Below are 26,619 nucleotides of genomic sequence, written 5' to 3' on the forward strand. Positions count from 1 at the left end.
TCTGTCTTACATGGGAGAAATGTATTGATTTAAAGATTTTTGAATGTACAAAGTGTAACTCTCTCTGAAGTTAAAGATTAGAGGAGTAGGAGTAATTCTTGGCAGCTTGGTTATTTTCTTTTCTCTTAGAAGATACTGCCTTTCAGAAGGTGCTAAGGCAAATGTTTGAGACTCGAGGACAGCTGTTTAGTTGGACTCCCCTCTTGCCCTCTCAACTCTAGTATAAAATTCTTTTTACTAGACTTTAAATTTAATGTCAAGTTTCATTAAAACATTTATCAGGCTACAGTTTTTTTCACATCTCTCACTTCAGAGGAAATATGAAGACATGTTTATTGTGTGTGGATTTAGAAAAGTACCTTTGTGTGTGTGTTTGTGTTGTTTTTTTGTTGGAGATACAAATCCGTTAATGCTCTACCTACCTCAGTAAATAAACATACCATCAAAGCTTCTGTTCCTTTGCAGCTCTGGGCTGTACAAAATGTGATGAGTGCAACTCCTGCATTTCAGCAGGAATAGTTTCCTTGGTGGAAGGTACTCTTTCCAAATCAGAAGGATTAGTGGCATTCCCCCTTTAAAACTTTGCAAGTAAATGTACTTGAATGTTATTTTTGTCACTGACTTTGTTGTTGCAGCAGTGAATGCATTCATCAAATGATTCTTTCTCAAAAGGATAAGATTTTAGAACTGATTCACATCACTGAAGTCAAAGCAGTACATGTAATAAGTATGGCTGTTGAATGACATGACTTGCTACAAATGCCAGTTTGAATTACAGTGAGAAATTACAAATGGCTTCTGCAAGGACACCAATGCTTTCTGCTGTACTGGCTTAGTATGAGATTAATGTGAAGTCCAAGGTGACTCTCACTTCTTGATGGGGGCAGGGAAGCTTAATATATGTTCAGAAGTAAGGTCCGTTGTCTTTTCTGTAACTGATGGTACTTAGGCCAGAGAAAGGATTGGTGGCTTGGGGAGCTTAGGGAATCTGATGTACTGTTGTGGGGCCTGGTGGTGCTGGTCACAGCTGGCTGTGGATTTAAGTAGTACAGATGGTCATGACTGTAAAACCTCTCTAGTGTTCGGAGTTTCCATGGGGCTTACACTTCAGTACTTGCTGAAGCCTCCTCTCTCCTGACACTTGAGGGCTGGGTTTTACAGTGGTGCTGGCAGACTGGGTTTGCTGCAGGGCACTGCTGGTGATTCTTGGGTTGTGTGTTCAGCTCCTGAGCTTGAACTGTAGCCCACAGATTCATGGTAAAGCACACTTTTCCTTTCTCCTCTATTCCTGCTTATTGACTGCTGCAAGACAGTGTGCTCTTCTGGTTCAAGTCGGTAAGGTAGCTGCTGGCATTGTGGGCTGTGCTTCTGCTGCAGATGGTGCCTCTGAAAGCAAGTAGATAGGTGTTCTTAGCTGTGTGAAAGAAAACTAAGAGTGAGTTTCTGAAATCCAAAATATTTAGAGCAGTCTGTAACGAATGTTGTTTTGCAGTACATCCTTAAAAGGACTGCTAGTTCATTCCTGGTATTCCTGCATATGTGCCTGCTTAGTTTTTCCTTCTGCCTTTGTCCTTTTCTCCCTTTGTTTTTCTGAAACAGTGCCAAATGTATTACCCAAGCACTCAGTACCTCTGTGGGGAAAAAAGAGTTGTTGTGTCCAGATTTGGGTATGAGGTTGGCTGGGCAGTGTCTCAGGAGCTACAGGAGAGATGGAGGCTGCCTCCTGCTCTGTCTTGCAGGGCATGTGGCTCTTCACTGACAATAAAGTCAGCCTGAAGGGACTGATGTACCACGGTGCTTTCAGCTGGCACTGCTGCCCAAAGCAATCCTCCTGACTGCTTGTTTCTGTCCTCACGGTGTGTTTGCATGCCAGTGTGCAATAGAGTGCATCTGGAAATTAATCCTGCTGAAAATGAAGCTTGATGGGAGACTTTTTGCGGGGGGGTGGGTGGGGGGGACGGTGCTGGTTTGGCATGTTGTTTTTTTACTGTTTTGGTAAACTCAGTGTGGTTTCCTTCTCGCATCCACTGTGCAGCTGAACCTTGGTGGGGCTGTTAGTCTGCCATAAGGGAGTGCAGTGTATGGGTGGCAGCAAGCTGCTGAAGACAGGGAAGAGTCATGCACTGGGCCTTGCTGCTGTCAGCTTATGCTAACTTGAGCTGTTTGGGGAAGTACAGCATGAATTAGTCACTGACAGGTGGGGACCTGCCATGCTGGCCTTGGCTAAATATGACAAGCAGGCTGGAGGGCAGTAGTCCCTGGTGTGAGCTGTGAGCTTCTGCTCCTGTTCCTTTGTGGTGCTGAGAAGCATGACTTGGCACACTCACCTGCTGTGTTGGTAACGGTGATGTAAGCTTACAGCTTTCACCTGGATGAGAAATCTTGGTTGTATTGTCTTTTGTTATATATATATGTATGTATTCTGTTAGAAATATTTAACAGGTGTGTATCTTTCAGAGTAGTTAAAACTGCATGCCTTACTCCAAGGTAGGAAACTTTAACTCCTGAAACACTTTTATCTTGGCCTCTCGAGTAGGTTTTTTTTAAACACTCAGTAGTATTTTATAGTAGGAAATAAATAAATGACCAAGATAAAAATAGGCATTCAATTTGCCTTGGAAACAGTGATGGTTCAGTTTTAATGATTTCCTCATGCCCAGCCTCCCTTTAGGGTGCAGCCCTGCAAGCAGCTGGTCAGCTGTTAGTGCAACAAGAGATATGGGTAGCTCTGACAGATAGGAGAGGGGACAAGGACGTGGTTCTTGCGTGTGTCCTGCTTTGTCTTATAATGCTCCCTTAGAGACAAACCACATGGACTGTGTGTAGGGGTAAGAGCTGTTTGCATGGAGGAAAAGACTAGGTGATAGTCGTACTCTGATGTGTTGGATGGCTTCAGGTTTGAGGCGTATGTCTTCCTGGAAGTTACTTATTTTTTAGCTGATGCAAGTTGCTGAGCTTGAAGAATGTAAAGAATTTAGTGCTAGAAGGTTCTGTCTCAAGCTGTCATTACCTAGAGAGAGGTCTGTTGTTGATTGTTTGCCAGTAGTAACAAGGGAGGTCCTGGAAATGAAAGAGGAGAATGAAGAGAAGGGTGTGGTTAAAGCCTCATGAAGGGTTTTCAGACAATCCCTCTCTTTTATATTAACTGATGTCATACTTGCTTGTAAAGGAGTTCTTGAAGAATCTCTTCCCTGTGAGGGTGGTGAGGCCCTGCCACAGGCTGCCCAGAGAGGCTGTAGCTGCCCCATCCCTGAAAGTGTTCAGGGGCAGGCTGGATGGGGCTTGGAGCAACCTGGGCTAGCAGAATGTGTCCCTGCCCATGGGCAAGGAGACTGGAACTAGGTAATCTTTAAGGTCCTTTCCAACCCAAACCATTTAACGATATCTCTAAGAGGAGGAATTACCAGACAGTGTTCTCAGGGGTCAAAATGCTGAAATGGTGGAGTAGTTATAGCTGATAAAACTTTCTTTGTGGCCGAGTGACGTGGCCCTGGTGAACAGTTGGAAGGGTGTGAGGGCTGAGCCCCAGAGAATGCCACAGCTGGTGTGGTCAGACCTCAGGCACTGTTAGAGGAGCAGTGAGATTTTGAACAAGTGTCAGAATTGAGTATTAATGGGTCAACTGATCAGCCTCTCACTTGCTGGAAGGTCACCTTGGCACTTTCATCAGTCTTTGCATCAGTCTGTAGATGAGCACATGAGTGCATATATATGTTGTAGACCACTTGCCGTTGTATCAGTAGTGGAACAGAAGCAGCGTGGGGCTCTGTGGTTCTGAGCTGGTGCATGTTAGAGGAGTCTGTCTCTACTTCCAGCTTTAAAAATGTGGAATCTGACTGTTTGAGAATTTTGCCTTCCATTACCAAGCATTTCAAGGAACAGTGAAGGTGATTACAGTTGTCCCACGTAGGAGGCACACTGGCCTCCTTAAGGTGGAGTGTTTCTTTTTGTAGTCTGCTCAAATGTGAGAACATGTTGTATGCTGTGGCATTGCCACCTCCTGGAATCAAAGAAATCTCAACTCTCTGGGTTGTTCTGTAGGTATTTTAAAGGGTGTGAAGATGCCTCTGTTTCTGTATTCCACCAAAAAACCATTTATTTCAGTAGGTATGTTATTGAAATGAATTCTCTTTGCTTTTGGTGGTTTCATTTAAGCTTAATCCTGTTCAGCCTTTTCAAAGATTTGGAATGCCTGACCTGTATTTTTTGAGGGTCAGGAACCTGCTGCAGAATCAGCTACTGCGGTGTGACTGACCCACTGCTTTGCAATTGCTCATTTGTGTCCACTGCAGTTCAATTTAAGTATTGTTGAGGAACCCTTAACTAAATTGACAGCAAATGTGTTTGAAGTGAGGGTTACCATTCTCTGTTCTCTCTCACTGCTCTTTCAGCCTGTCTCACTGTGTATTTAAACCTTGCTGTTGCTGGGAACTGTGTATGGAGCTGGAGGGCCCCTGTCCTGCCTGCTGAGGCAGTGATGCTGTCAGTTCTGTTTTCCTCAGCTGCCCCACAGATAAATGGCAGAGCTGCATCAGTCTATTTGAAAGAATTACCTACTTCATTTGCAAGTTGTGCCGGCAAGAACCGTCAGAAAGACGGTGAAGTAAATAAAGACTGCTGCTAGAGCGTTTTCTCTGGAAACTTTTATGTCTGGCTGTGCTGAAGCCATTGGGGCTGTGCAGTTAAGGCAAAAAGGATTTAGTTTTCTAGATATGCTTCTAAGCTTTTGCATGTTTTCCAAGTTTACTGAACTGCACTATATATTCACATGTTCTGAAGAATAAACTTAATAGCATGTTTGCTGAAGTACCTTTGGTTTTAGCAGCTAGGCTAATTATGGGCTTATTTAATATGAGCAAAGGTAATATTAGTGTCTAATAAAGACGATAGTTGTAATAGTTGTAGGAGGAAAAATGCAGGATGAGGATGGTGCAAATAGTTGTTATTGGGTGATTATTCTCAAATGTATTTTAAAGTAACCTTAATCTCTATAATTTATCTTATGTGCTATTTGTAGAAGTCTGGGCTTTACTAGAAAAAGAACAAACCTCAGTTCCCAGTGCTGTGAAAGAATAATCCAGTAAGAGGAAATTGCAAATGGCAGCACAGTTGAGCCTGTAAATGCAGAATGCTAACTCACACTTGGATTTTCTCATGACTTGAGTGTATCACTGGGCATTCATACCTGTCACCTAGGATGTCAGGCCGTAGTCAGGTGTTTGTGCATTCAGCAAAGCAGAACTTGGAGCAGGGGGGCACGCACAGACTGATGTCTTTGGTTGCAACACCAACCTAACATTTCTGGAGTCCACTTGAAAGCAAAGCTATTCTTGCTGCGGATCACAAGTAGACGTTGAGTCATACGGATCTGTTTGCATTTGTGTAGCTCTTGTAGCTAATCAGAGCTGTGCCCTCACAAGATCTCTAGCTGCTGGAGCACTCATGGGCGCTGTGTGGATAGTCTTAAGGCACATGCCACTCTTCCTGTTGACATTTTAACATCTGAGGAATGTGGTGGGTGTCAGTGGGGAATAATCCAACTGGCTCAGCACTGCATCAGAACACGATGCAGAAGCTGCTTGTGTCGGTAATCAGGCACTTGTGTGTTATGAAATGTGGTGAATTATAATGACAGTAAATATTTCTGTAATATTTCTTGTAAATAGTGCTTTGTTCAGCTTTATTGAAATAGACTTCATGAATTGGAGGCTCTCATTCATCTGACAGAAATCAAAGCCATAGGAATGTACCTCCTGTTGTCAATAAAAGCACATTGTGAGCTCCTTCTGGAGTGGAGATACTGAGTTTGGCAACTGCAGACAGTTCTTAGGAATGTTGTATGTAGGTAAGTGAACCTCACTGTTTTAGGGCAAGATTGGTGTTTTCTGGTTCAAATTTCTGGCAATCTGCCTGTTAGTTACATTTCTGCTTAGTGTTCCCTGCAGCCTTGGGTTGTACTGAGAAGCACCATAATTGGGCTGGTACCTGAAGAGCTGTTGGGAATTCTCCCTGTCCTTTAGGAAGTGGCTAAAACGGGATAGATATTTGACAGAAGAGGTAAAGAGAAATCTGGGCTTTTCTTGCTGTGGCTAAAAGAGGCCGAAGAGGTTTAATCAGGAGAGAATATCATCCCTGCAGGAGTGATGCAGTTGCATCACCATCCCTCTGTGAGCTGTAACTGGGTTAGTTTGGTGTCATTTAGCACACCCTCTCTGTTCTTCACTTCTGGATAAAGTATGGCTAACCCTACACCTAAACCACAATCTCTAGTTTTAAATAAGGCCCAGAAAGGATACTGTTTTTGATGTATGTCTCTTTAGCTTAAACATCATCAGTGAAGTTTAGAAATGTACTTGTAAAATGACAGCTTATATAAGAATTTTAGTAATTAATTCTAGGACATGGGGCTTTTAGGAATGTCAAGTATTGGAAGACGTGGGAATAAACTGCGAGAACTGGCAGTGCTGAGTACAGCACATGTCACTGATTTGGATCCTTATTGCAGCTTGTAGTAGTTAGAGCTTGAAGGCACTGCCAAACCTCACATGACTGCCTCTCAGCATCAGTCTTAGACCTCAGTTGCTGCTGAGGTTTGATTAAGAGTGGGATGGTAATAACGTGCCTTAGCAGCTGAGGGTGGAGGACTAAAAGAATAATTACGAGTTGGACAGGCACTGGCTTAAAGCTGCAGCAGCATGTGCTGCTGTGCAGTGTGTAGTTGACAGGCTGACCCAGCGGAATTGTTTGGGTGATCTGGGTCTGATCATATGTCATCCAAAGGTCATTTTGGGGAAGCTTGCTTGTCTGAGTTTTGGAATGAATTTGAGGTATTTAGATTGTCAGAGTGGCTACCTACCTGCCTTGGGTGGTCTGGGCTATGTTTGTCATTGAGTGGTGTGATGGAAGGTGCAGATGTAGTAACAAGAATATTTTCTGTGTCAGTAGAAGTGGTTAAAATGCATTAAAGGGTACGAAGTGGCTCTTTAGCAAAATTTCTTTCCTAAATTATTACAATAATAAAAAATTAAGTGTCATAGGATAGTGGAGAATCTGCTCTTCTGCCAAGATCCTTCTTTCCCCGTGGATTCTTGGGTTTCCTAGCAGGTGGTCTTGTGCCAAAGCTGTAGTATAGCTTGTTTTAAGGCAAGTCATGAGAAACTGACTTTGATATCTATGTAAATGTGTGTATCTACACAAAAACCTGTCATGGATTTGTGTGGAGCCCTTTCTGGTAAGGGGGAAGGGGCTGTAAACATGGCTCCTGTAAGAAGTTTCAAGCAACTCTCCCCAGCTCTGAGTCAGACCCACTTCTGGGGCTGAACCAATTGAGCACCTCCACAATCATGTTTTAAGAAGAAGCAGCCAGAAGAGGAGGGTTCTTCCTTTTCCTTCCTTCTTCTCTGGCCGGTGATGGTGCAAGGAGTTGGAAAAGCAAGAGAAGCGACCGTGCAGACTCCAAGGTCAGTGAGGGAAGAGAGGAGGAGCTGTGCTGGAGCAGAGACTCCCCTGCATCCTGCGGAGAGGACTGGTGAAGCAGAGATTTGTTTGCAGTTTGTGAAAGACCCCATGCCAGGGACAGTGACTATGCCCAGGGGAGGCCGTGTCCCGAGGGAGGGATCCCATATCGGCAGAAGCCGCAGCTGCTGGGAAGAACCCACACCAAAGAAGTTCATTAAGGACTGTGTCCCAGGGGAGGGACCCTGTGTTGGAACAGGGGAACATTGAGAGGAGTTGTCCTCCTCTGAGAAGAGAGAAGCAGCAGAGACCATCTGTGAGAGACTGACCACATCCCTCATTCCCTACCCCCCTGAGCCGTTGAGGGAGAGACACGGGGAGCACTGAAGAGGCTGTTGTGGTGCTTCATTGCTGGCTGGGCAAAACCATGACAAAACCCCAACAGCTTGCTGCATGTGGTTGGACTGATGTATTTCAAGCAGTCTTTGATACTGCCTCATCAGCAGCATAAATGCAAATAAAATGCTACACTTGGTGTTCTTGTTGTGGATCCAGCACACAGTGACAAGCCCTGCCTTTTGCTTCAGTCTGTTTTGGTTCTGCCCAGAAGGGGAATTGCTGTGGTAGCAGTGCAGCTATGGTGGTTGCATCCTGTGTTGCATTCCTTTGATGCTTGGTTTTGGAGAAGATTTTGAAAACTAATGAGTTTTCAGTGTTCCCTTCACTGAAGTTGCTTTTCTCCATCAGTAGCTACTCCCTTCTTTAAAATGTATTTTTTTCATCAGCAAAGTTCTGACTCTTATGGAACAAGAACCAAAATTGGACAAACAGAACTCTTGTCTAACTATTTCTTTAACTCCTCTGGGGTGAGTACACTTAAGCAGAACAGGACATAATGGTGGAGTTCAATGGGAGTGTCTTCCTGGACATGCAGACCACAAATGTGCATCAGAAAACTAAGAAATCACTGTCCTGTGTTGTTTTTATTGTGCTCTGGCCTGTTAGGACTTTGGAGTCCTTGCTGAATGGGTAGATATTGTATGACTGAAATGTGCAGTTGAGTCTGGAGTTTCTCTGCTTTAGACTACTGTTGAAATGAATAATCTAACTTTTATCTGCAGAGGCTTACTAAGCAGAGCTGATAACTCTGTAGAGAAATGTCTTGCACTGATAATCCGTTTTCCCTCCCTGCGTTTCTTCTGAAAGCCCCGTAATCTCAGTATTGAGAGTGACAGACTTTCTGGCTGAGCTGAGAATGCTTTCCTAAATCCTGGATTAACCAGCAACCCAGTGGTTACTGTGCTTCTCTGGGAGCAGGCAGCTCAATTTGTTGCATTGGGCTTTTTGGTTTGGGTTGTGGTTTTTGATGGGGAGGGGGTGGTGGTGTCTGTTGTTTGAATCCTAGTCCTGATTATGAGTGAGTGGCCTGACAGGCACCCGCTTCTTCCCCTTCTGGTCAGTTTTTTAGTCTCTGTAAGCAGACTGGGTGAAGAATAGACTCAAGCCTCAATTTCCAGTTAACTGCTGACTTCTAGGAGTTGCCAGGGGGAGGTTTGCCTACAGAAAACAGGGGAGAGGCTTTTCTCATTTCTGTGATCTGCGCCCTCACTCTTCTGCACTTGAGCTGCTGCAAATAGGTCTGCTTCTCGTTAGGGAATTAGAAGTATTCTGTTTACTACTAAAGATGGCTTTGAGATGACTTTTGTGGTTCCTCAGCTCAGCATTACACTGTTCTCTTGTAAAGCATATATCTAAAGTAGGAGCTTGATATTTCAAGGAACTTCTGAATATCAGGAGTCTTACCTGGGCACTGCCACTGTGAACAGCACCACTTCTCGTTGTGTTCTGATAATGTCATTCTGCTTGAGTGGCCTTGATATGGAGCATGGGACAGGAGTTAGAGATTCCCAGGGACTCTAGAAGACTTAAGGGTGGTGTTCCCCCTCACATCTTGCAAGGTACGCAGTCTGTGAGTGTAACTTCAACTCAGTTTATTAAGTTCAGTTGGTAGCGAGATGGTGAGCTGCAGAGAAACCTGTACCTTCTTCCAACACTACTTCAAACTGTACTGGGAAAAAAAGGCTTTTATTCCAGAAAGCTTTTAATTGATCTATCCCTTAGATCTAGTAGTTTGTTTTTAAGATAAAAGGGAAGATACAATCATCAAACTAATCTCTGCTATGAGTGAGTGGCTCTCCCTCAGTACTGCTGATCAGATGAAGTGTTAGTGAGTATGTTGTGCTAGGTGTTTCATTGAAGGTCCTCAGCACCACTTCAGAGCTGGCTTTGATCTGTCAGATCTTCTAATCAGTTTGTATAGTGGAAATGATCTAGAAGGTAAGTGTAAATATTTTTCAGTCTTGTGTTTAAACAAAGAAACAAAACTTGGTGAGCTCCTTGGAATGCAGTTGATGTGTGTTAGGTCTGGCAGAATAGATGGAGGTAAACTGTTAAATAAGGTAGCTTGATGCAGAAGGCTCAGTCACTAGCCAAAATGAATTGTTGGGTTTTTTCCCTCCCTCCCTTCAGGAGTGGTAGAAGGTGATTTAGCTGCTGTTGAAGCTTACAAGTCATCAGGAGGAGACATTGCCCGCCAGCTTACTGCAGATGAGGTCCGCCTGCTAAACCGCCCGTCCGCGTTCGACGTGGGGTACACGCTCGTGCACCTGGCCATCCGCTTCCAGAGACAGGACATGCTGGCCATTCTGCTTACAGAGGTGAGTTGCTTTGTCTTGTGCCTGGATTGGAGAGGAACCTCCTGTAACTGTGCCATTGTTTGCAGGCAGTGATGTGTAACTTGATTTACCAGAAGAGAGAGGCTAATACTGCGGCTCTGTGCCTTGGGTGATACTTCTTCTGAAGAAGCGACTTTACTTTAAGGCTGTGTGTATGGAGTGGTCTTGAGGCTGTTGAGTTTTCTCATTAATGAGGTTCTGACCTTACTGATGCTGGAAGTGAGCTATTGTGAGGCTTCCTGTGCTGTGGGTGGGGGAGAGGAAGTGCCCCGAAAGCAAAACATTGAGATCAATGACAGCGTAGGTTTGTTTCATGAATACCTGGGCTGTCTTCCCTGGCTTTCTTGAGAACTCTCTCCAGAGAAAGGCAAATGTCTTACTTCACAAAATTGCTATATTTTCCCCACTCTTGGCCCATTTTACAGACCTGTTGGTTCCTCTCTGTGGTCTCCTTGCTCTTGCATGTTCCATCTCCTCATAGTTTTGTACAATCCACCTCACCTCCGGTGATGTTTCCCCTCCTTTGCAGCCTGGAAGTCATTCTCTTATCTTTTCTCTGTTTCCTTCATCTCAGGCTTCTGGTTCCTTACCTGACCAGAGCCAAATTGTTATTCTACCTCCTTCCCTGTTCTTGATGCTTAATGGAACTCTGGAGGTGTGTGCTCTAAAAGCAGCACGCCTAAGAAGTGCATAAGGATGCTGGAATGTTTAGGCTTGAGTCATTGAAAAGAGTAGATGAAGCAAGACAAACATAGCTAAAGCCTTGAGGAGCAGATATTTACATATGGCTAAAATCAGTAGTTTTGTGCTGCTGACATTGCTCTCAGGGTGAGTGGAACTGTGCATTTAAAACCAAGTTAATGAGCTGAAATACTGTCTACAAGATTTTCTGCTTGGTTTTGTCTCAGTTGCTAGAAAGACTTCTTTGATACACCATCTGTGAGGGTTCTTAGTAGTGTTTGAGCAGTGGTGATACTAACATATAGTGGAAATAAGTGTGAAGATATAGTGAGAATGTGTGTCTTAAAGGCTTTTTTAATTGTATCCAGTGTCATCCCTGTGGCATTGAATGGGTTCCTACTGTCAGTGGTGGTCACAGTCTGGAGGAATTAAGTATCTTAGCATAAAGGTTGGGGGAAGATTCTTGTGCTGTGGTATTGATGTTCTTTGTTAAATTTAGACTCTGCTCATGCAGAAGAGTTATTTTCCCTACTGCTGTCTCCTCCTCACCTGTTTTTGTTTGTTTTTCCTGCTGGAAGTGATCACTTTTGATTAAAAGAGAGTTTTTTTCCCCAACTGTATGTTACCAGCTACATAACAACAAAATATTCATTGAGTCACTAAAGATGTAATGTTTCAGGATACCAGTGTTTATACTCAGTTGTATTACTTGCTAACAAAATCCTGTGTGTCAGTGGTGTTACAGCTCCTCAGTCTTTGTATTTACCTGGGAGTAGGGCTGAGGGCAGTGACTGTGGTGTGTTGCAGGTATCCCAGCACGCAGCCAAGTGCATTCCTGCCATGGTGTGCCCGGAGGTCACCGAACAAATTCGCCGTGAGATTGCTGCATCTCTTCATCAGCGGAAGGGAGACTTCGCTTGCTACTTTCTGACTGACCTCGTAACCTTTACGTTACCTGCAGGTATTCTTCTTCCTGATGGGAGATGGGGGTGTTTCTGTCACCTAGTTGAGAATTGCTTTATTTCCTTAACTTTGATGGATTTGGATGTGTGAATAGTGGTGTGTGTTCTACACCGTAACAGGAGTCACCAAGGAGTTTTCCTCATTGTACCATTTCTTACCTTTAGATCCACAGGTTCTGTCTGTAAAGCTCTGGGAACAGTTGCCAGTGGTGGCATTTCCCATGCTCAGTTACCCATTTCTGTTTTCTAACCTGCAAACTGTGGTCTGCAAACCACTGGGGTTCTCTGAACTGTTTCCTTGAAGTTGGCATGAAATGCCTGAGGAAGTGGGTGCTCTGTACAAGCCTCTTGGCCAACTGTACACAAGTCTCTTGGCAAAATGGGGACACCAGGGAGGGGAAATCACTCACTCAGCTGGGTGATAAACTATTGCTTAGGATTGAAGCTGTCCTAAACATAGGTAGGGTTGAAAATACTCCTCTTTTCTTTTTCCCCCACCCCAAAGTGGCTCTCCACTTTCTCCTTCAGAGAAGTCCATTCTTACCCTACGTGTGCAGTGACCATCCTTTCTGCACAAACGCTCTGGCAGCCAGTCTGAGCTACACGTCTACTTCAGCCTGAGCTGGGAAGCCTTTGGTCACACACGACAGACCTGGAAACCGTGGCAGCTTTTCAGGGGGGACATTAGCGATGCCAGGGCAAAAGCTGGTGTGAACATCAGCTGATAATGTGTCTCTCTTGCAGTAACACTGAGTGATTTCTTTTTTGTGGGTTTTGTGCTGCTTTTCCAGATATTGAAGACTTACCACCCACCGTCCAAGAGAAGTTGTTTGATGAAGTGCTCGATAGAGATGTTCAGAAAGGTAAATGCTCTGAGAATGGCTAGAATATCTTCTCAGTTTTCATTGGAGAATATTTCTGTCATTAAAAAGAAGTGTGTGTGTGTGTATGTGAGAGAGTGGAAAGAACGTGTGTGAATAGATGTGGCTTTGTCGCCTGAATTTAAGTACAGATTCGATGCTTTCAAGTTAATCTTCACCCTGGAATGACTTTAATTTTAACATTCACAGTCTATTTATAAGGCAGAGAGAGAATGGAGTCTGTAGAGATCATGTCTGTAATGTATCTTTGAATTTTAAAGAGTTTTAAAGCTTATAGTTGTGAGCCACAATCTCTAAAGGAAACTGAGCAAATCTTTCCACTTAAGCAGACAAACGGTAGTGTACTTTCAAGTGATAGTTTGGGGTTTGTTGCCTTCTTTTCTTGCTAGTATTTCACCCAAGGAATGCCTTTAGCCATTGTAGTACACTTATTTTTGTAGTATGAAGGAAAACTTCAGTTTTAGTCCTGTAAGTGGGTGAAATGTTGAGATTCTGCCATTGCGCCGCTGCTCTGGATTCTCTGAGCCTTCAAATGACTGCAGGTTTTCAGAGGTCAATTGTCACATTGCAGAGCTAGAAGAGGAATCTCCCATCATTAACTGGTCCCTGGAACTGGGTACACGCCTGGACAGCAGGCTGTATGCACTTTGGAACCGGACTGCAGGGGACTGCCTGCTTGACTCAGTACTACAGGCCACGTGGGGCATTTACGACAAGGATTCAGTGCTGCGGAAAGCTCTTCACGACAGTTTACACGACTGCTCACATTGGTAAGTCAGCTTCACTGATAGCTTTCCATGGAGTGTAGTATGAAAAACACAACCACCACCCCCACCCAACTCATGGTGACTCTGTCTCAGAGATGTTGACTCACGGTGAAATATTTAGTGCTGTGTGCTCGTCAGGAACACATTAACCACAGTTATTAGGGCTGGAATTTCTGTATGCTTGCAGTGTAACTCATGCAGATGCCATGCCTTGCTGCTTGCTGGAAGCTTTGCAGAAGATTGCTAACAGAAGATAGCCTTTTATTCCTGTATAAACTTTGCAGTACTTTCATTCCATCTGCTTAGATACAGCTTTATTCGATATTGCTCTTTTTGTTCCTGTTCTGGCTGCTAAAGTTATGGCAGGAGAACAGTGCTGACATAGAACTAGTGCTGTCTTCTGGCCACAGTAAAGGAAAATCATTCTGTAAGACAACTTTTGTTGTTTTACACTGACAACCTTCTTCAGTCTGATACTGTGGCTTCCCTCTGCCAGAGGAAAAAGTCTTTAACGATTGGACCCCCAGCAGTGTCCAGCAGCTCCCACGTGTGTAATGGGACTGAGAGGAGAGATGGATAAAGCCTAATAGTGTAAGGCAGAGGGAATTAGGATCCCTGTAGTCAAGGGCAAGAGACCCTGTGAGAAGTACTGGACAAGGAGCCTCCTCCTCCCTTGGTCTGTGCTGTACAGGCAGCAGACAACAAAGGTTTGTTTCAGGGGTACCTCTGTGTAGCTGCTGTGATCACCATCCCCAGCTGCCTGCTGGCTGGAGAAAACTTAGCAAACTAGCACCCAGAGCTCAATTCACAAAAGTGATGTTTCAGTTCTGAGAACCTGTCTCCAACTAGATCTGTCAGTACTTCAGAACTGTTCGTAGTGGAGTGTGCATCTCCACCATGCAGGAATGTCCCTGGCATCACAGGCTGCTTCTCCAAGGCCAGAAGTGTGCAATAGATCAGGTTTTGTTCTTTATAGAACAAGCTGCATCCAAAAACATGCTGCAAACTATTGAGGTTTAAACCAGTCTTTAAAACATGAGTGTTAACTGTTGTTGAGTGACTGTCATGTCTCATGGAACACTGTTTAGAGTGTGTTAAACCTGGTTAAGCTTTTCAGTTCACGTTCCAGAGAGAATTTGCACTGAAGTTACGTTGTCCTTATTGAAAGCATATGGGGCTTTGTTTTTGATTCCTATGCTCCTTTATAGCTGTCTGAATTCAGTTGCCTACCTGCAGTCTGGAGAATCTTATTTACCAGCTTGTCAGTGGAAAAATCAGTACAAGTCTAGTACAAACCACTGCAGAGCTACATCCCTGACAGGAACTGGTCTGGCTGGTAGCAGTGGGAACTCTTGAAGAATCAACTGCTGTGTTACTGATGGTACTGGGTCAGACTGGAGTCATAATTCCTCTCAAGGATTCCTGATTGAGGGTGTGAGAAGTCTTTTAGCTGTGTTGTAAATGGATCATCCTGCACATGCTATACTTGCTGTGTAGATTCTGTGTGGGAGGATACATTTGCTTTTCATTTTCGGGGCCAAGATGTGTAGCAGATAAAAGGTGGCTTTAAGTCACTGGCTTTAATGATGGTTGCTGAAGAAATGGGCTCTTAAATGCAATCACCAGTCTCAGCAAATAGTATGTTTAAGCTTTTATCTAGTGGAGTTGTTCTTCAGAGCCTTCACAAAGACACTTTAAAACGGGTATTTTTAGTCAGACACGGAACATTCATGTAACTCGTTTGGCCTCGTTTTTTGTTTGTTTAGATCCTGAACAAAGAAGAATCTATTTACTGGAGACAGTCTTTGGTACTCAGTGTCTGGTACTCAGTAAAAGCTCAATAATGAAGTTCCCAGAGGCTCTAGACTGTGGAGTCTCTTCCTCTCACCTTTTAAATGACTACACTTCCTTAGGTTACTCAATAGTGTGTCCTCATTTATCTCACCATTGGCTTTTGGTGGAGAACAGGCATATGCACCAAGTGGCTTCCAGATATGTCTTTAATGGACTCATTCACTTCTCCTGTGTTAAACTGAAGTTTTTGTTTTAAATGAGATGAAAATCTCGAGCCTTGACTTCTGTCTGCAAGGCTACCTCCTGTGAACATCTGTAGGTTACTGTGGCTAACTCAAGGAAGAAACTTCTTTAGGAAAACTGTTTCCCAGGAGGGTTTCTTGGAGGGTGGAGGCCCTTTTTGTGTGAGTTTTGTGTCTTTTGGTTGTTTTTACAGAATCTGATTAAACTTCCAGTAAACCTGGCAACTGATCCATTTAGGAAAAGATATTTGGTTAGAGATTTCTGGGGAGAAACAGTGACAATATCAGCTGCAAAGAGAGGAGCAGTCGATCTATATGGATAGAAACTGCAACGTAGATAGATCCAGCAGGTTCCCTGTAGCTGTCTTACTGTGAGTGATTACTGTGATAGCTGGGAATACTGAAGTGTGTTACTAATGGGTCTTGTAAGCCATGCAGAGGCATTGGCTGTATTTGGGAAAGCCAGCCTGGCTGGTGATGGCTGTTGGATACACCAAGATTTTGCATCCCAGCATGGTGGGGGTTGGAAGGGCCCTCATCCAGCCCAACCCCCTGCTAAAGCAGGTTCACCTCGCTCAGGGGGCACAGGAACATGTCCAGGTGGGTTTGGAAACCTCCTGAGAAGGAGCCTCCACACCCTCCCTGGGCAGCCTGGGCCAGGGCTCCCTCACCTCAGCACCAAAGGAGATTCTCCTCGTGTACCAGTGGAACTTCTTGTGTTCCAGTTTGTGCCTGTTACCTCTTGTGCTGGCATTGCCCACCACAGAAAAAAAGACTGGCCCTATCCTTTTGATACCCACCTTCAGTTATTGATCAGCATCAGTAAGGTTTCCCCTCAGTCTCCTCTTCTCCAGACTGAACAGCCCCAGGTCCCGCAGCCTTTCCTCATAAGGAAGATGCTTCAGTCCCCTGATCATCTTGGTGGCCCTGCACTGGCCTCTCTCCAGCAGTTCCCCATCTCTCTGGAGCTGGGGAGCCCAGAAGTGGGCAGAGAACTCCAGATGAGGCCTCACCAGGGCAGAGCAGAGAGGGAGCAGAACCTCCCTCCATCTGCTGCCCACACTCTTCTTCATGGCCCCGAGGATGCCATTGGCTTCTTGCCCACGAGGGCACAGTGCTGCTCATGTTTAGTTGCTGCCCCCAGCACTCTCAGGTCCCTCTCCCAGAGCTGCTCTCCAGCAGGTCCTGGTGCATAATGATACCAACTTTCCTGAAAGCACAGGGAAGGTTTCTTCCATCCCCACACATTGTTAATTTTCAGACTTTAATTAAATGAGTTCATTGCAGCGACTTTTTAAATCAGCTGGACTTCAGAATGGTTCCTTTGTGTTCCCAGTAAGGGCCATTGTTTCCAAGCTGACTTAGTGCTGCTGACAGGGCTGTGGCCCTGCTGGGAGGCTGCTGTGCCCTTTCCATGGGCACTGAGTGCACACACTTCAAAACCTGGAAGACCCCCCAGCATCTGCTTTTTAACTTGTAGGTCAATTTTCTTTGTAATTGAGGAAGAAAGATCAAACATTGGGACTAAACTGATGTACAGAAATGCTCATTTAAATGGAAAGAGAAAACCAGCAGTCTTGTGCCTTTAGAACTTGCAGCACAACAGGGATCAATTCCCTCCCTCTCTTGGGTTCTTCTCCCACTGCTTTGTGACTGTCCCATACAATGGGAGGTACCATGCTCTTTGCCCCAAAACCTGGTAGCACAGATTCCGTCTCTCAACCTTCTACTTGAAGTTGATACACGGGAATTTGGGAGTTAATTGGCTTATGATATGGTCAGTGATGGAAAATACCTTCATTTATTTGAGAAGAATGAGCAACTCCTGATGTGAAACCGGGAACGTGAGATGCTTGATCTTGAGCAAGGCTTCAAAACACCTGTTACAAGAGGTACCAAACTAACCAGGAGCCTGTTAGGAACTTGAATCTCTTAGAGCATGTTTGCTGTGGGCACTGTGGTCCCAAGTGCTTTCTTACATGAGCATTACCCAGTGGAGCCTCCTGAAGATCAAAACCAAATCCATTTTTTTTGACTCTTTCTTCCCCCTTGTTTCCAGACTTGGGATAAAGGATTGCAAGGGGTGAATACTGCTCTCAGGGTTTTTGGTGGTTGAGTAAAAGTCTTTGTCCTTACCACTCTCTCCTTTCTCTCTCTGGCTTTCCCACTAACGTTTCAGGTTCTACACACGCTGGAAAGAGTGGGAATCGTGGTATTCCCAGAGCTTTGGTTTACATTTCTCATTGCGAGAGGAACAGTGGCAGGAGGATTGGGCATTCATACTCTCTCTTGCAAGCCAGGTAAGAAAACTTCCTCAAGTCTCTTAGAGTATTTTAACTTCTGAAAAGAAATGTCAAGAACCCAGTGTTCTTTAGCAATAAGAACTTTCATGTATGAAGGATAAATTCCCCTGAAGCCAACAGCCTCACAGTGTTACTGGGTAGCCTCTTCTGCCAAGACAGGAAGGCTCATTTAAAACTGACAAGGTACAGAAGGGTGTGGCTCCCCTGGTGTCAGGGGGAAGGCTGCAATACAGACCTGTCTAATGTCCTGCCCCCTACCTCCTGCAGCGCTTCCCTCCTAGAACACCCCTCCGAATCTCAAGCTTGTGCTACTTAAACTCCAGCAAGCTGCTATAACTCCCCTCCAAAAAGAGATTGACGTGCCTATATGCTTCCAACCATAGGAATACTTTTGGCTCCTCTTTTGAAGTATAACCATCATTTTGGTGCTCTCTTCTGGTGATTTGTTTTGGATATGCTCTTTTCCTATCCTTAACTTGTCCTGGATGAGTGAAGTATTTTTAGACTAAACATTATGTAAAGTTTTGTTTCTAATTGGCGAGTGAAATATTGTAGATTGCATCTGGGCAGTAGGACAGAGAATTATTACTGACAGCTTAAGTTCTTGTGCAAGCTGAAATGTAATTATCTCCCAGTCTTTTCGTTTTTCCTGTCAGAGGAAAAAAAAATGAGCCTTAAAAGCATTTTCTGCCTCAATTTGGAGACTGTTTTTTCATGTTTCAAAGCAGAGGATGGTAAGTTCTGTTTCAAGTGATGTCTTGCTTTTTGTGTTTGGTTCAGCCTGGAGCGAGTTTGGAGCAGACACACATTTTTGTACTTGCACATATTCTTAGAAGACCAATTATAGTTTATGGAGTAAAATATTATAAGAGTTTCCGAGGAGAAACATTAGGATATACCCGCTTCCAAGGTAAGCCTGGCGTTCTTCACCCCTGCTTCTCACACAGGCCTTAGAAACAGAATGAGAAAGGAGGTTGAAAGGAGAGTGATGTTAAGCTACTAGTCAGAAAGAGCATAGAATGATGTTGTAGGTAGAGTTTTCATTAGCTGTTACAAAGAACAAAGCAATCCCCTCCAGCCTGGAGCCAGTGACAATCTGGTTGGACTCTTCTACTCAGCATGGCTTTGGTCTCTAACTTGTAGAAGATATTGCTGGTTGTGAAAACTTACCAAAAGTTGTGTGGTTTGTACTGCTGGAAGACACAAGAGGTTTAATAAATGGAATTTGAAATTCTCTTTGCTTATGGCACTAATGGCTGTAAGTCACAGACTGGAAAAGCCCTGTAAGCTCATCGAATCCCCTCCAGCACTGCCACAGCCACCACTAACCCACGGCCCTCAGCACCTCAGCTCCACGGCTCTGGGATCTCTCCAGGGATGGGGACTCCACCACTGCCCTGGGCAGCCTGGCACAGGAGCTGACAGCCCTCTCAGGATAAAGGTTCTTCCTCATCTCCAGGTGTTACTTGGCCTAAATATGCTGCAATTGTTTCCTTGCTCTGTGAGCCAGAGGGTAAAGGGTTGTCTGGACAACCTCTGCTTGACACACGTTCCAGGGATTTAGTCAGACAGCTGCCTGTGACTTGTGATTTGCTTGCCACAAGCCATGTCCATCCACCTGCAGAAACACACAGCACTGGGAGCAGGTGAACTTGGGGCTCCTCTGTCAAACTACCTGGAGTTACTTCCAGCCCTGTCCAACCACATTTCTGTGGTTAATATGTAAATGGTTCAGGAGTTGCTGTTCTGGGCTTGTGGGTGAGCTTTGCTTAGAGCCAGCCCTTCAGCAGGCTGGGAGGAGTGCTCAGCCTTCCCTGCCCATGTTTGGGATGACATTCCCCAAAGAAGAAAGAGGATAGAAAGTCTGTGGGCTGTACCAGAGATGGAGAACTGCATTGTCTTAAAGCTTCCCTATCATCTGGTTCGGTTCATAGCACCTTGGACAGTACTGCAAACCCCCTTTCTGCCCCTGAAATCTTCTCCCTGATGACGTTTGTTTTCGTCCAGGGATTCCTCTTTCCACCTTTATCCTCGCTTTAGCTGTTGTGAGCCTCATAACTGACAGGCTCTGTGTTTTCTGGGTTGCAGCTGACAATGTTCCTTTAAATGCTAAGGTTTTGACAGTGGCAGATCCATTGACTCAGCCTTAAATCTGCTCCTGCTCTGGCTGTGCGTGTTAAATTAAGCAGGGAAAAAGGTGGGTGACTGAAGTTCTCCATCAAGCTGGAGAAACCATCCTCTGTGGATGGCTTCCAGGACAGGTGTGTGAGTCCATGCTCTTTACTTTGTGGCCTGTGTGCATGTCATCATCAGTGCTGTCACACTGCTTTCTCAATTCCTCCATCAACCTGACTTCTGTAGCTCTTGAGAGCATCAGAGGCAATGCCTGGGATTCCCCTCTTAATCTAAAAGAACCAGAAAGACTTTCAAGCACTTCTTCATTTGCTAACTCAAGAGTGGGGGTTGAAAAAGGGGAAACTGTTTCCCACTAGACCCCACCAATGTTTGTTTCAGCAAAGCAAGATGAGTTCTCAAGTGCAACCTCCCCAGCCAGCCCCTGCCCCAGATGTCCATGTTGGTGTCGGCCCTCCCATCCCCACGGGCAGAGGGGGGAAGGCAGTGCCTTGTCTGGCAGCAGCTCTGGTAGGAAGGCTGGCTTTCCCCAGGGAAGGCAAGCTTCTGCTGAAGTTGTCTTGCAGCAGTACACACCAAGAATTGTTTCTGTCCTAGAAGAAAGGAGCTCTTGCTTTGTTACTTCATGCACCTCAAGTGAATGACTCTTGCTAAAGATGCTGGGGAGTTATTTGTATCTGAGCAGTGTAGTGTCAGCTCTTTGGTAGAGGTTCTCTCCTTTTTTATTGAGACTAGATCTGCCAATTGCTGTGTCTCCATTTAATGTGTTAACACAGTGTTTGTGACAAGTCCCACAGTGTCTGGGATGGGCTGCACAATTGGGTGCTCAATAACATTTAGTGCAGCAAGTTCTTTTTACTGGTAAGTTCTGTAGGCAGAGGTGGGATTTTTGCTCTGGTACAGGCAGATACCTGACTGGAGCTTTTCTTTCTCTGATGCACAAGCTGATTATTTGTTCCCTTATAACTTTAAGAGTTATCAACCATCCCAGAGTGCTTTTCTACCCTCGTGGTGTGTTCACCCTACCACAGGCCGGAGGCCTTTAGGGGGAGGGAGATGTACAATGTTGCTTGTAACTGTAGTGGCTTTTCTGTCTGAAGTTGTCCAGTGGCAGGTACCTGGCTGATCTCTCATTCAGCTTAGTAACAATGTGCTGTGCTGGGCAGTGTGGCCTGTGGCAGTGCAGACCAGACCGAGGGTGTCTGAAGTGCTGCACAGTCTGCTGCTGTCGCTGTGCTTGGCCAAAAGTGTTGTTCCCATGCAAAGGAGCCTTACCTTGTGCTTTCCTTTGCCATAGGTGTGTATTTGCCTTTGTTATGGGAACAGAGTTTTTGTTGGAAGAGTCCTATTGCTCTGGGCTACACGAGGGGCCATTTCTCTGCCCTCGTTGCCATGGAGAACGATGGTTATGGCAACCGAGGGGCTGGTGCTAACTTGAACACTGACGATGACGTTACCGTTACTTTCCTGCCCTTGGTGGACAGCGAGAGGAAATTACTGCACATCCACTTCCTTTCTGCTCAAGAGGTAAGAGGTGGCCTTGTCACAGCTGCCCCTTCAGCACTCTGGGTGTCTCCACGGGGGTTTGCAGTGTAGAGAGCCGTGCTTTAACTGGAACTCCCTTCCCCATCCTTTGAGGTGCTTCTGGAAGATACTTCCCCACAGATTTGGTGCTTATTTAAAGCTCTCTGAAGTGAATGTAACACAAGTGCACCTGGGGAAGGACCCAGAAGGATTCTGACACTAGGCTGGGACTGAAATACGCCCTTTAAGGATGCAACATAAATACTGACCAGTAGTTACAACATGCTCTATCTCTTCAGCAAGTCACACTCAACTCACGTCCTCGGTAACTGACCAAGACAGGGAACCACTTCAGTAGAGTGTGTGCATGGGGTAAGGGAGGAATGGAAAAGTGACTGCAAAAAGTGGGCACCCTGTAGGCAGAGAACAAGCTTTAAGTGGAGAGAGGGAGGGTTTTTTCCAGCAAGCCACAACATTTGTTGTCTGACAAGAGGAAATGTTTCATGTCAAGAACTGCTAAACTCCTAAAAACTGCTTTAGAAAGCCAGAAGGCCCTTTAGGGACTTACTCCCCTTACATATGGTGCCTGCCATAAAGGGTTAGTTGCTCACAGGCCACTGGGCTATAGGAAGGCTATATGGGAAATGCCCAGCTGAACAAAGAAGAGCTGGAGAATCCCTCCAGGGCTTTCAAGCTGTGACATGGGTTTGGCTCTCAGAGGCTCCCAAGCCTGGGGGGTGGTTCCAGGACACGGAAGTGCTGGGGGAGGGTTCCAGGATACTGCAGGTGACTCGCTTCAGGTTGCCGGGTGGCGTTCGAAGGCTGATTCTCCACGTGTTCCGTCTCCCCCAAAGATAGGCAACGAGGAGCAGCAGGAGAAGCTGCTGCGGGAGTGGCTGGAGTGCTGCGTGACGGAGGGCGGCGTGCTGGTGGCCATGCAGAAGAGCTCCCGCCGCCGCAACCACCCGCTCGTCACGCAGATGGTGGAGAAGTGGCTCGACCGCTACCGCCAGATCCGGCCCTGCACCTCCCTGTCCGACGGGGAGGAGGACGAGGATGACGATGATGAGTGAAGGGGAAGAGCTCGCAAAGCAAAAGGAGCGGCGCGGAGCGTGTGGCCCCGGGGTCGGCGTCGGGCTCCAGCCCTTGGGCGCGTGACGACCCGACTCCCAGGGAAAGATGCTGTTAGGGACTTCTCAAACCAGCGTGGAGAGAGTCTGGGGGCTCCTCTGCTGCCCGAGGAGAGCGAAATGGGCCGGACTACCGTTTGTATAGAAACAAAGAACACCTAATTTTATTATCAAGATGGGAAAAAACCCTCCTCCCCCACCTGCCCCTTTTTCTCTCCGACTGTAAATGTGTCTATAAACGTACCGCATGTGGTTGTGTAAGAGGTCGTGTAATAGGAAAAGTTATACCAGCATCTAATTATTGCAGAGACATTTTCTTTCCAAACAAGGGCACTTAGGAAAGCACACGCCGGATGGAAATCTCCTCCCTCCCACCGTCTTTTACTGTACAACTCGGTATCCTGCATCACCTCCAGGTAACTTGGACACGCTTCCCCGACAGGCCCTTGTGTGTGAGATCTCACTAGTGCCCAGGTCAGATTGTGAGGCTTGGTTTTTGGTTGTGTTTGGTTTCTTTTTGTTTGCACAAAATATCCACAGCAAGTCATGAGCGAGAAAACATTCATTATTTTACTAATACTTTAGTTACTGCTGTGCCCATGTAATAAAATCTAAACTCTACGGAACAAACTGGAGGAGAAGCGAAGTCTGTCATTGAGCGAAATGCTGGGTTTCCTGAAACAGTGGGGGGTGTGTTTGGGTTCTTGTTTTGTTTGGTCTAACAGTTACCAGGTTTCTTTCAGTATACATAATATTTATTCAGAGAAGTGCCCTAAGGTAGAGGGATTTTACTCCAGTGAGCGCTGGCTCAACCAAACAGCGTCAAGTTTGACAACTTGGACGCGACCGCCAGTTCCACCGTGTCAGAGCTCGGCCCTGCTGCGGTACAAACTATGTATCATTTCTTCTTTCATCCACTTAAACGTTGCTGCAGATGGAAAAAGAAACCAAACCACCTTCTGGGTCAGGAAACGGGGCGACAACGGCCTTGGCAGTTCCAACTGGAAGGAAGAACCGATGCTGAAGTTGTCTTTAAAAGCATTGTGTTATGTGTTTCTCAGTATGTAAACCTGGGAGTTTCCTGCATGTTGATTGATGCGGCCATACTTTAAACTTCTCTAAGTTCCTAAGGCTGTGGGTTCAGAGTACACCCTCCAGTAGAAGTTTCATTCTGGTAACTCCAGCCATGTAACCCGGAATGGATGATATTGACCCAAACCCTCCTGGCAGCACTCGAGGTTCGTGCCAGTTCTAACAGATAGTGGTGCAGTTTGAGTGGTCTTGAAAAGCACTTTCCATGGTGTGGGGGCTGAGTGAGGAACTCTGCAGGAGGTGGAACTGGTTCAGTGAGAGTTTGGAGAGAAGCCCCAGAGCACATGTTTTCATGTAGTTGAGAGCTGTGGCAACCCTGAGGAAGCTGCTGCCTTTTCCTTCCAAAGGCTGCTTAGATGCTGTTGGAACGCACACAACCCCGACCCAAACTTGGTGATGACATCACAAGTCTAGAAATGATGGAGCACTGTATGGACTTTGCAGTTCTGCCAGCACAGGTGCCCCTGAGGTTTATTACAAAACAGCGTCACCTTTCCCTGGCCACTGGCTCTCCTGGGACTGGTGCATGTGCAGAGCTCCAGGTGCATGTTGTCTGCAGCCTGCCCTCACCCCAACAGGCCGCTGCAGCGACTGCAGAGGTACTTCATGAGCATGTGGTCCTGTTTGCTTCCTAAATTGGTTTGGAGGTTTTAGTTTGGGGATTTTATGGGAGTCCTTTTTCTTCCCTGGCAGTGAAATCCTTTCATGCTGTGTCTAGCTGAAGGCAGGAAGCTTTTCTGTCTAGGACCTGCCTGTGGAGTTGGCCAGACTGGGGGCTCCCATGCCCCAGGCTGGGCTGTGGCACTGCTCACGGCTGGGGTTTGACCCAGACACCTTCTAGGGGGCTTCTTGCCTGGGACTGAGAGTGTCAGGATCCTTCTACATCAGCTCCCTGTGCTGAGCACCATCTGCAGGGACAGGACAGCAGGGTAAGCTGGCTCCTCCCTGGGCTCCTCCAAGGGCTGTGCAGAATTAACATCCTCCCTTTGTTTCTGCAGTAGGGTTGTGCTGAGGGAAGTGAAGCTGCCCCCTAACAGGGAGAACACCCGCAGTGCAAGGCTGCCCTGAGCCCAGCTCCTGTGGCCCTTGGGGCCCAGTGCTCCCCGGCCCCACCACTGCACCTGCAGTCGGGCCTGTGTGTCCTGTGCTCTCCAGGAGGGACAGGAGGATGTTCCCAACGCTTCAGAGCTCTTGGCTTTGCCCTTCTGCTGTGCTTACCATGCTCTGTTCAGGTTTGTGCCCTTCACTGGGCGTTTTGGCCCCAGGGGAGGCTCTTTCTCAGAACCAGCATGATCCCAAGCTGCTGCACTGGTAGGCTGAAGAGCTGCACCCCCGTTTGTGCTGGCACCACATGCGGTGTGTGCTGGTGGGGAAGCTCCAGGAGTGGCATCCTGGGAGGCTGCACATGCTGGGATGGATTGGGAAGTGCTGCCCTGAGGCTGGCAGCAGCTTCTGCTCCTGGGGCCCAGTGGCTGTGTCTGGAAGGGGTTTCTCAGTGGCGTTTCCCTCCCGCTGTCCTGCAGCCCCTGACTCTCCAGTGCTACCTCCTTCCCCCCGGCGCCTCTCCTGGGTTTGTTCATGAGCTCCTCAGTGGACATCCCTGTATTTCTTTTTGGTTTTAATATATTAAAAATTAGCAGTTCTGGATTCTTCCCAAGTCCTGCTGCATGGCCTGTGGTGAGTGTTCCTGGGTGTGCGTGCTCCACTAACAAAGGGGGTTTGTGTACAGCTGCAGCCCCTCCTGCCGCTGCCACTTTCCTCCTGGGTTCTTCAGGAGCTTCCCTTAACCTGTGTTTTTAGGGTTTATTTAGTGCCTGTCACCCTCAGGCTGCTTGTCTGGGGGAGTGCCAGTGCCCACCTCCCGCAGCAGCCCTTTCTCTGCCCTGAGCTGAGGGGGCACTGTCGAGCTGAGCTGTGCCCGTGCTCTTCCCTTCCCAGGGGCTCCTCGGAGCATTTTGCTGCCAAACCCGCCTTGCAGGGGAACTTCTGCCTCTGCAGCCCGTCCCCATGCTGTGCCCCCGGTCCCTCAGGCTCTGTGGTGAGCCTGATGCCAATCTGCATCCCCCAAGGGGGAGGTTGGCTGTGGCTGTTCTTCCTGGGGGTCTCAACTGAGCCTTGGGCTGTCCTGAGGTAGCACCAGCCTGGGGAGGGACTGAGGCCCATGGGGCTGCAACTGCTGATTTCAAACCAAATTCAAGCACCAGAGAGAGAGAGAAGTTTTTTGTTTTAAAACAACCTCAACTGACTGTTTTCCTCTTGGTTTTTACTGCCAGGCTGCTGTTTCCCACGTACCTGCTCTGTAACTCCCCTCCATGCTGCTGCTGGCTCCTGGTGCTCGTGGGCAGCCGCTGGCAAAGGGTGGTCACTCCTCTGGGAAGGCTCATCTTGGTTTTAACCTGTTTGAAGCTGGGAACTAGTTTTCAGTTTAATTCAGTGCAAACAAACTAGAGAGTGATGTAGCCTGGGCACTTCGGTTTCAGCTTTTCTAGTCCCTGAGCTCTGGTGGAAGTGAGAGGAAGGGGCTCCTGGCACACGGCTGGCAGCTGCTGGCCCCTCTGGGCCTGGCTTCAGCTTCCTTCACAGTTTGTCACTGCTTCAGCATTGGGTATGGACAAAACCTTGTTGGGAGTGTAGCTGCTCTGTGGCATCATGGAAACCTTCTCCACCTTGGCCCTATGTCATTTCCAGCGTGCACAAAGGGTAAGTTGACAGCTTATGGGTACTTTCACCTCCAGCTCTACAGAGGAGACCAAGTTCAGGACCGGTTTAACCCCTTTCAAAGCTGCCAGCTGCTGCCCTCCTCACAGCCCATGGTAGCACCTGAGGAGAAGTGGCCCCCTGTCTGGCAGGAGGGCACAGGGCACTTCTCGGGGGCTTCCCGAGGCGCCAGGCTGCAGCCACAGCTCTGACCTTCCAGAAG

General features: G+C 46.7%; 1 protein-coding gene across 1 annotated transcript in view; it reads left to right on the forward strand.

Annotated features, from left to right (window-relative positions):
- The window catches only part of ZRANB1 (zinc finger RANBP2-type containing 1), a 39,913-nt gene extending 16,676 nt beyond the window's left edge, over positions 1–23,237 (forward strand). Inside the window, exons 4-11 of the mRNA XM_062001885.1 lie at positions 9,985–10,172; positions 11,679–11,832; positions 12,625–12,696; positions 13,286–13,484; positions 17,697–17,817; positions 18,601–18,730; positions 21,251–21,480; positions 22,332–23,237. Coding sequence (XP_061857869.1) covers positions 9,985–10,172; positions 11,679–11,832; positions 12,625–12,696; positions 13,286–13,484; positions 17,697–17,817; positions 18,601–18,730; positions 21,251–21,480; positions 22,332–22,550 — 1,313 coding nt within the window. The 3' untranslated portion in view covers positions 22,551–23,237. The remainder of the gene's footprint in view (positions 1–9,984; positions 10,173–11,678; positions 11,833–12,624; positions 12,697–13,285; positions 13,485–17,696; positions 17,818–18,600; positions 18,731–21,250; positions 21,481–22,331) is intronic.
- The last annotated feature ends 3,382 nt before the right edge of the window (positions 23,238–26,619 follow it).

The sequence above is a fragment of the Colius striatus genome, chromosome 8 (assembly GCF_028858725.1).
Source record: "Colius striatus isolate bColStr4 chromosome 8, bColStr4.1.hap1, whole genome shotgun sequence".
Taxonomy (NCBI): Eukaryota; Metazoa; Chordata; class Aves; order Coliiformes; family Coliidae; genus Colius; species Colius striatus.